This window comes from Macrotis lagotis, chromosome 1 (assembly GCF_037893015.1).
Source record: "Macrotis lagotis isolate mMagLag1 chromosome 1, bilby.v1.9.chrom.fasta, whole genome shotgun sequence".
Lineage (NCBI taxonomy): Eukaryota > Metazoa > Chordata > Mammalia > Peramelemorphia > Peramelidae > Macrotis > Macrotis lagotis.
In genome coordinates, this window is record NC_133658.1 from 587,195,304 (window position 1) to 587,205,772 (window position 10,469).

The 10,469-nt window shown below is 36.6% G+C and overlaps 1 protein-coding gene across 1 annotated transcript in view; it reads right to left on the bottom strand.

Annotated features, from left to right (window-relative positions):
* Nucleotides 1-472: 472 nt before the first annotated feature.
* Nucleotides 473-10,469, bottom strand: part of LOC141505596 (uncharacterized) — a 127,853-nt gene continuing 117,856 nt past the window's right edge. Inside the window, exon 7 of the mRNA XM_074211546.1 lies at nt 473-577. Coding sequence (XP_074067647.1) covers nt 473-577 — 105 coding nt within the window. The remainder of the gene's footprint in view (nt 578-10,469) is intronic.

The following is a 10,469-nucleotide window of genomic DNA, read 5'->3' on the forward strand; positions in this document are numbered from 1 at the left end:
ACACAGATACAAAGGCGCCTAAGAAGGAAGGAGATACAAAGTCCTCACAACTAGAAGAACTAAGGAAGAGCATAAAGTCAAAGAACCAAGCAGCAGGTAAAAAAATCTCCAAATGGTGGAATAGGAACCAATATACAGGAGACCAGAAGCACAAGGCAAGGAAAAGGATCTGACATGAAGGTATCTTGCTGTGCCAGACTTAAGCTGCCTTTTTAATCCTGTTTTTAGCTATCCCTTACTGAGGCTGGCCTGCAGATGCACTTCTTTGACTGAAGCATTTCTCTGAAATGGGTTAAATTTTATGTCTATTACTTCATTTTCTGATATAAATCTTAAGCCTTCTCCCTCAAGTCCTTCACTTTAGTCCCTTTGGGGGACACCCTGAACCACTCAATCATAATTTATTATTTCTAATAGGGGAGCATTAATAAAAACAAAGCTCATTAAAGTCCCACTTAATGAGGTTGGGAACTCAGAAAGCATCAATAGACACACTTTCCTTGTCATCACCTTTCTGTTTGCCTCTTGGGATCCTTGCAGCCCAAGCTTCAATCTCCTTTGCTGTGACAATAGATGCCTGACAAGGGCAATAGAAGACATGAAAAAAGGCTGTTGGTTTGTTTGCTCTTCTTTTAACTTAAAGGCTTTATAGCAGAGACATGAATCCTATTGTAGCATGCCATTACAGGGTAAATGAAGCCAGTGCCTGAAGCCCTCTTACTCTGGAAACTCTTGCTTGATCAATAAAAGATCACTGTGGGGCAGATTAAAGCTTAATTATTTTCTATTTCTGTGCATTCTTATAAAAGAAAATTTCCAAAGGAATCTGACAGCCTCTTCAGTGCCATATGGAGTCAATAGTCAATATTCTATGAGGTGTTAATGACTTAATTAATCAATTAATAGCATGAAGGTCTATAGGGACCAACTTTGCTCTGTTCCCAAAGGGGACTTTCTGCCAATGGTCTAAATGATGGATCCCCTCACTCTAGTGCTCCAGTTAAATTCACTCTTTTTTTTTCAAAATATTCAATGATTACATAACCAAAGACATGTTAAGAAGTTAATGTTTATGAGTGCTGATTATGCTCATTTTTTTTAAATTGCAAAATGCCAATAAACACCCATCCGAGGTAAATAGAGGTAAGTATAGTATAGTATAGTATAGTATAGTATAGTATAGTATAGTATAGTATAGTATAGTATAGTATAGTAGAAAGAGAATTCTACTGGAATCTTACATTGGCCACTAACTTCAGGACTCTAGACAGGCAAATCATTTCATCTTTCTAGGCCTCCCTTCCAAATTTGTAAAATGATAGGGCTAAATGAAATAATATCTCACATCCCATTAAGTTCCAATACTCTCTTGTTCTGTGAAATTCCACCAAGAAAGGGTATAACAAACAGACAATAGTGTAGTTAGCACTTATTAAGCACCTTTGATATTCCAGACAATTGTTAAACATTGAAGATATGAATATAATGGAATTATTACTGTGATAAAAGAAATGATGAATATGAGAAATTTTTAAAAATGAAAAATTTCATAAATGGATGCAGAAGGATCAAGCAGAATCAGAAAGACACGATGAATAACTACTATACTTTAAGTGAAATGAATAATAAACTGAAACCAAATGGTTTATGATTATAATGACCAATCTTAGTTCCAGAAAAGAAATGAGGAAATAGACTTTCCTTTCTTTGGAAAAACAGGAAAAGATAAGAGAGGGGGTGGAGAAGATTGCAAATGCTGTCAGACCAATTGGTTTTGAGTTACTGTTTTGCTTTATTATAGAAAAAAGTTTCATTGAGTGGGTAGGGAAATAGAGGTATTCTGTCTGGAAATGACCCTTTTATTTAAAAAAACAAAAAGTCATCAATAAAAACCTCTCCTCAAAAAAGAAAAGAAAAAATCAGAAATATTAAATGCAAGGTTGGGGTGGGGTGGACAGAGCCAAAATGGTGGCATGAGGACAGGCTTTCCCAGGAGCTCTCTCCAAAATATTTCAAAAACCTTAAAATTATGACTCCGATTAAATTTTCGAGAGACAGAACCCACAGAAAGATTCAATGAGGCAATTCTCCAGCCCAGGGTAATGTGAAAGATCATGGAAAGGCTCCACAATGTTGGAGGGAGTGCCAGCACAGCCAGGATCACTGGGTGGGAACGAAGGAGCTCCAGTCTTCCTGGATCAGCCTGCAGGGTACCTTGGTCCATGGGAGTGCCAGCTCATTGCATCAGAAGAAGCTTCCTGATTTGCAAACCTGGGAACACCAAGAACAACTTGGAAGATCAGTAGGGAAATCTCTGCCAGAGTAAATGGGGAGCCAGTGTGGCCCTTAGCACAGCTGTGGCCATCAGTGCAGCCCAAATCCCAGGAAATGGAAGCAGGCCCACAGAGCCACCCAGCAGATTGCTGCCCAGTTTCCAGAGCGCTCAGCCCATAGAAAGTAAGGTAGTGGGAGGGGGGGAGACAGTCAAGGTCTCTCCTCTGCCCCTATGGACTTTGATGCTTTGTCCATATTCAGACCCTGGTCACAGTCTGTGTCCCCATACTACTGTAGTGGAGCAGGAACCCTTCTCATAGATCCAGGGCAGGGGGTTTGCTTGTGGTTGTCCACAGACCAGAGCATAGATGAGGAGAGCAGTCACAGCCTCTCATAAGACCTTGAAGGAACTGAGGGGCATCCCAAAAATACTCAAAAGCTCAGGAAGCAACCCAAAACCAGGCACAGGCTAGGGAAATGAGTAAACAGATAAAAAGGAACTTGACAGTAGACAAATATTGTGGTCCCATGGAAGATCAAAACACACAGTCAGAAGATAACAAAGTCCAAGTTTCTGTATGCAAAGCCTCCAAGAAAAATAGGAGCTGGTAAGTTCATATGGAGAAACAAAAAGTCAATAAAATCCAGGGATTTAATGGGGGGGGGGAGCACAAAAGAAGGTGGCTTAGCCCTACCAGATCTAAAATTATATTATAAAGCATCAGTCATCAAAATGTTTGGTATTGGCTAAGAAACAGAGTGGTGGATCAGTGAAATCAATTAGATGCAAAAGAGATAGCAAGAAGTGATTATAGTAATCTACTATACAGTAATCTACTGTTGGACTCCAGAGAGCCCAACTTCTGGGAAAATAATTGGAAATTAGTATGGCAGAAACTTGGATTAGGCCAATGTCTTACACCCTATACCAAGATAAGATCAAAATATACAGAATTTAGGCATAAAAGATATTACTATAAGAAAACTAGGAGATCAAGGAATAGTTTACCTGTTAGATCTATGGAAAGGAAGCAATTTATGGCCAAGAGATGAGTACATCATTAAAAACAAATTAGATAATTTTGATTACATTAAATTAAAAAGCTTCTGCACAAACAAAACCACTGTAATCAAGATAAAAAAATGTAATAAACTGGGAAACAATTTTAACAACAGAATTCCCATAAACTAGTTCCCAAAAAAACTCCAAAAGCTGTCAAATTATGATTCTAAACAAAATTTGAAGGAACAGAAAGACTGAATGATACAATTTCCCAGTCCAAAACAACTTGAAATTCCACAGGAAAGATCTATGTCACTGGGACTAGGGATTGGAAAAAGTCGCTGAGAGCACAACCACAGCCACAGCACAGCCAGGTCCATGGCAGAAGGGATGATTTCCAGACCTCCTGGTCCAGGGATCACCAGGAACAACTTGAAGGGATGGTGAAAGAACTCTGCCATACCAGAGTTAGTGTGGAGCAGGCGCTGGCCTCAGAGCAGCCCTGCAGTGAAAACCTACAACAGGAATCAGGGAAGCCAACTTGTATTTCTAGTGTGCAGTCCACAGATGATAAGGGGTCAGAGGAAACTGCAGAGGTCTCTCTGCTCTCCCTGGGGCAGGAGTTAGCTGTGTGCACATACCCAAATTCAGTTGGCTGTTTGGGCTCCCATACCACCATGGCTGAGCAGGGACCCTCCTCACAGCTCCAGGGCAGAGGATAGGACCTATGGTCCTCCACATACCAAATTACAGGCAAGAAAGCAGTCATAGCCTCTCATAAGACCTTGGAGAAATTAAAAGTCCCTCTGGGTTGTCCCAAAAAGCCCCCAAAGCCTTGGAAGGGTGGTAAATCAGTCATAGGCTGAGGAAATGAACAAACAAAAGAAAAAGAATGATCTGACCTTAGAAAATTATTTTGTTCCCATGGAAGATTCAGAAGATGATGAAATTGAAGCTTCTATACCCAAAACTCTGAGAGAAAGAGAAAATGGGCTCAGGCTATGGATGAGCTCAAAAAAAGACTTTGAAAAGCAATTAAGGGAGGTAGAGGAAATATTGGGAGGAGAAATGAGAGTGATGCAGATAAATATTGAAAACCAAATCAACAGCTTGGTGAAAGAAATACAAAAAAATACTGAAGAAAATAATATGCTAAAAACCAGTCTAGACCAAATGGAAAAAGCAACACAAAAAGCAAATGAGGAGAAGAATGCCTTAAAAAGCAGAATTGGCCAGCTGGAAAAGGAAATAAAAAAAGCTCCCTCTGAAGAAAATAACTCCTTCAAAAGCATAATAGAACTAAAGGAAGTTGATGACTTTCTGAGAAATGAGAAAGAAATAAAACTATTCCAAAAAAAAACAAAAATTAGAAGCAAATGTGAAATATTTCATTGGAAAAAACAACCAACCTCAAAAACAGATCCAGAAGAGATAATTTAAAAATTATTGGGCTGGGCTACCTGAAAGACACAACTAGGAAAAGAGTCTAGACTTCATTTTTCAAGAAATAATACAGCAAAATTATCCTGAGATCCTAGAAGCAAAAGGTAAAATAGAACTTGAGGGAATTCACAGATCATTTCCTGGAAAAGATACCAAAAGAATAACTCCCAGGAATATTATAGTCAAATTCCAAAACTCCAAAATCAAAGAGAAAATACTAAAAGCTGTAAGAAACATGCAATTCGATCTGGCAGCATCTATATTAAGGGCTCGTAGGGATTGGAATATGATATTCTGAAAAGCAAGAGATCTTGTTTCACAACCAAGAATCAACTACCCAGCAAAATTGAACATCCTCTTTGAAACAGGGGACATTTAAATTTTAAATTTTCCTATTGAAACAACCAGACCTAAACAGAAAGTTTGATCTCCAAGTACAGGACTCAGGTGAACCATAGAGAGGACGGATGAGAAGGACTAACTATGAGGAACTTAATTATGTTGAACTGTTTGTATTGCAAAATGATAGCTCATATGAACATTCTCATTTATAAGAGGAGTTAGAAGAAGAAGAAGCATATATAGACAAGGCACAGGAAGGAGCTGAATCTAATGGTATAATATAGTAAAAAGACTGAGTCAATGGGTGATAAAGGAAAGTACTGAGAGGAAGAGAAAGAAGAGGATGAAAAGGCTAAGATATTTCACTTAAGAGTCAAGAAAAAGCTTTTTCAATGGAGTGGAAGAGGGGAAGATAGGGGAAATGAGTGAGCCTTCATTCTCATCAGAAATGTCTCAGAGAGGAAATAACATACACACTTAATAGAGTATAGAAATCTATCTTATCCTAGAGAAAAATGAGAAGAAAGGGATGGGATAAGGGGAATGGGGGGAGGGAAGGGGAGGAGTAGGTGATAGAAGAGAGGGAAGATCATGGAAGAGGTTACTCAGATGAACACACTTTTTAACAGGGACAGGGTGAAAGGAGAAAGAATAGAATAAATGAGAGTGGGAAGGAATAGAGTCGGGTAAATACAGCTAGTAATAGCAACTGTGGGGGAAATAGTCAAGGAACTTCTTTGATGGACTCATGATAAAGAAGGTAATTCATCCTAGAAACAGAGCCATTGGAATCTGAACACAAACTGGAGGACACTTTTTTTCTCTCAACCTTCTTGAGGTTTCTCATCTTTTTTTGGGGGGGAGGGGTTTGTTTACTCTCACAAGTTTATTTTAATTATATAAAATAAATAAACCAAAAAAATGTGCATACCCTTTGATCCAGCAGTAACACTACTGGGTCTGTACCCTGAAGAGATCATGAAAAAGGGTAAAAACATCACTTGTACGAAAATATTCATAGTGGCCCTGTTTGTGGTAGCAAAGAATTAGAAATTGAGTAAATGTCCATCAATTGGGGAATGGCTGAACAAATTATGGTATATGGATGTTATGGAACACTGTTATTCTATTGGAAGCCAGGAGGGATGGGATTTCAGAGAAGCCTTGAAAGACTTGCATGAATTGATGTTGGGTGAGAGGAGCAGAACAAGAAGAGTGTTGTACACACTAGCAGAAACATGGGGGTGATGGTCAACCTTAATGGACTTGGTCATTTCATCAATGGGACAATTTTAGAGTACCTGCAACAGAGAATACTATCTGTATCCAAAGAAAGAACTGTGGAGTTTAAACAAAGACCAGAGTCTATTATCTTAGATTTTTTTAAAAAGTGTCTTATGTACTACATAATTTTACTATCTCTAACATTTTATCTTCTCCCCAAGGATATGATTTCTCTCTCGATACATTCAATTTTGATCAATGTATAGCATGGAAATAATGTAAAGATTGTCAGACTGCCTTCTGCGGGAGAAGAGAAGGGGGAAGTGTGAAATTCAAAAATCCTACAAAAATTGATAGGTAGGAACTACTACTGCATATAATTGGAAAACAAATATTTTTTTAAAAAAAGAAAATAGGAGTTGGAGTGAGGCTATGATAGAACTCAAAAAAAGATTTGAAAATCATGTAAGGGAGATAGAGGAAAAATTGGGAAGAGAAATGAGAGAGATGCAGGAAAAACATGAGCAGTTTAGTCAAGGAGATCCAAAAAATGCTGAAGAAAACAACATGTTAAAAAACAGTTTAGGTCAAATGGAAAAAGTTAATGAGAAGAATACCTTAAAAAGCAGAATTGGTCAGGTGGAAGAGCAGATAAGAAAGCTCTCTGAAGTAAGCAAATCCTTCAAATGTAGAATGGAGCTAAAGGAAGCTCATGACTTTGCAAGGAATCAAGAAACAATAAAACAATATCAAAAGAATGAAAACCTAGAAGAAAACATGAAATATCTCATTAAAAAACAACTCACTTGGAAAACAAATTCAGAAGAGACAATTTATAAATTATTGGGTTACCTGGAAGTCATGATCAGGAGAAGAGCTTTGACTTCATTTTTAAAAAAAATTTCTACAGGAAAATTGCCCTGATATCCTAGAAGCAGAGGGCAAAATAGAAATTGAGAGAATCCAACTATCTCCTCTGGAAAGAGATCCAAAAAAAAAAAACCCCAGGAATATTACAGCAAAATTCCAGAACTCCCAAGTCAAAGAGAAAATATTACAAGCAGCCAGAACAAAACAATTCAAATATCATGGCTCTACAGTCAAGATTACACAGGACTTAGCAGCATCCACATTAAGGTCTCATAGGGCTTGGAATATGATATTCCAGAAGGCAAAAGAGCTTGGAATGCAACCGAGAATCAACTACTCAGCAAAACTCAACATCCTCTTTCAGGGGAAAAGATGGACTTTCAATTGAAATAGGGAAATTTCAAATATTCATATTGAAATGGCCAGAGCTGAAAAGAGAGTTTGGTCTCCAAGTAGAGGACTCAGGTGAAGCATAGAGAGAGTAAACGACAATGGGTGAATTATGAGGGATTTAATGATGATTAACTGCATGTATTCCTGCATGGGAAGATGATACTGATAATATTCATGTGAAGCTTCCCATTTATTAGAACAGTTAGAACACACGCGCGTGTGCATGCACACACACACACACACACACACACACACACACACACACACATGCTATATATGGGAGGGAGGTGAATTTAAAGGTATGTAGTCAATGGATGAAAAGGGAATATACTGGGGAAAAGGAGAAGTACAATGAGCTAAAATATTTCACGTAAGAGTCACAAAAAAGCTTTTTCAATGGAGTGGAATGGGGGGAAGTGAGGGGGAATGAGGGAGCCTTCATTCTTCATCTCCAGAGAAAGTAGTGATGAAGTGTGAATGCAGATGAAATTTCACAGAGAATTTGAATATTACATCTTAACCAATTTTGTTCATTACTTTTCTCCTTTACCAATGATATGAAACACTTCAAAACTGATAAGCTTGAGTTTTGCCTTCTCTCACCATTCTTTTTCTAGTCTCCTTGCACTATGGTAGGACCAGCAGGGAAATAGAAAAAAATACAATAATACATAAACCTAAATAATATACAAACTGAAATTCTGGGGGGTGGGGATAAAGACAGCATGTTTTTTCCCTTTCTTATTGATGTAAAAATTATAATAATTTGAAGACATACCAAAAATTCTATTGTAATATAAGAAATACATAAAAAATAGGATATTAATAGGTATGGAGAGCAACATCAATAGTGGCAAATAAAAGTTAGACTTGTAATTAGAAAGCCCTGAATTCAAGCCCTGTATCTGAAATATATTGGTTGTGTGATCATGAGCAAATCTCTTAACTTCAGTGTCCCAGGAACCTCTCTAATGATATAATTAAGAGCTAAGTTGTTGCTATGCAACAATAAAAGGGAATTTCCTGGATAGCAATGAATTGACAGATATGGACCCAAAAAAATGAAGAACAAAGTGTGGGTAAATTTGGAAGCACTCTGGAGAAATTTAAGAATGAGAGAACTATTTCACCAAAAGTATAAAGGGTCAAGCATGCTGGGATTCAAAAGACCTGGGTTCTTGTCCCAGCCCTGCTACTGATTAGTTGTGGAACATTGAGTAATAGACTTCACCTCTCTAACAATCCTTTTCCTGCTCTATCAAATATAGAAGTTGGACTAAACAATCTCCCCATTTCTTACCACTTTCATTATTTTTTTGGCTACACCAAATTGGAGATAAGGAAATATACAGATGGTTTTATAAGATTCATTTCAATCTGAAGATACAAGAACAGTATTCCCTACCATTCCTATTTTGTCCATTGTAACTGTATAGTATCCCATGTTCTAAGTTTATTCTAATTCAAATCCCATTTGAGTACCTCAATCCGTTCTAGAGATTAGCTAAATTTTACAAGCACAGCCTTTCTTCCATCCACAAATCACAAAGAAAATTTATGAAAGTTGAGCTGTCAGCATTTACTTACAAATAAGGGATAATAAAAATAGAATTGAAAAACTTATTGGGGAATTTAGAACTTTTGGGGAATCTTCTGAATGGAACTACTAAAGAATATACATCTCTTTCAGCACAACATGAGACTTTTATAGAAATGTAGCAGTTATTAGGGCACAAAGAAATTGGAAACAAGTGTAAATTCATTCATAGCCTAATTTCATCTTCCCTTTCCAATTTTATTACGTATCATTTCCCTTATGCTGAATATATATTCTTTAGTCCAAGCAAACTTATAGCTGTTGTTTCCTACACAAAATACTCCCATCTCTTTTGCACAGTCTATCCTGTATTCTTATAATGTAGTCTTGCCTCACTTCTGCCTCTTAAATTCCCTAATTTCTTTCAAAGCACAACTGAAGTACTGCTTAGTATGTGAAGTCTTTCTTGGTCAATTATTTGCCAGATAATCTTTGATCTTTTCTATTAGATTTGTCCAACTCTAAAAGAAGGATACTTTAAAGTATTTAAAGTATTTTTACTGTGATACATTCTATGTCTTATTGAAATTCTGGGAATGGTTCCCTATAAATTTAGATTTATTTAGTCCATTTAGAGCACAGACCCAAATTTTCATCTGCATAGGGAGCCCTTAATAAAGACACTCCCTCAAAACTCTGTATCATGAAGTCTTAGAGTTTTACCTGGGTCACTGAACATGACTTGTCTATTGACATATAAACTCTATGAGTAAAGGATAGGATTTGACCCAAAATCTTTTTAATTCTGGAATAAATTCTTTATCCATGCTAATAGATAATTTCAGTTTCTGGTCTCCTTTTTCTATTCAATCTGTAATGTTTTCAAGTGCATAAAATAAAATAGCATAGGGTTACAAATGAAAATAACTATTATAAAATACAGTTATGAAAAAATTTCTAAAAACAGTTTATGTACCTCAGATTTAACCTTTTGTTTTTTAATTGAGGAGAGTGAAGCCCAATGAGATGAAGTGATTTTTCAAGGTCAAAAAATAAGCTAGTTATAGAGATAGTATTAGAATACTGTTTTATTCAATCTACTCATACATCTGCTCATTTCTCATCTGAATTATCTCTTTTAAGATATATGTGAGTATAATAATGGATACTTGGATATATAACACATAATAAATGTATTGATATACAACAATAATTTATTACATTATAATATGTATGGATATAATACTTTAAGACATGTAATGACTAGTTTTTATACAGCACTTTAAAATTGGCAAAGCACCTTACAGATACTGTATTGAATCAACTAATCATCACAACAATGCTCATTGGTGCTATTATTAGCCCTATTTTACAAATGAGGAA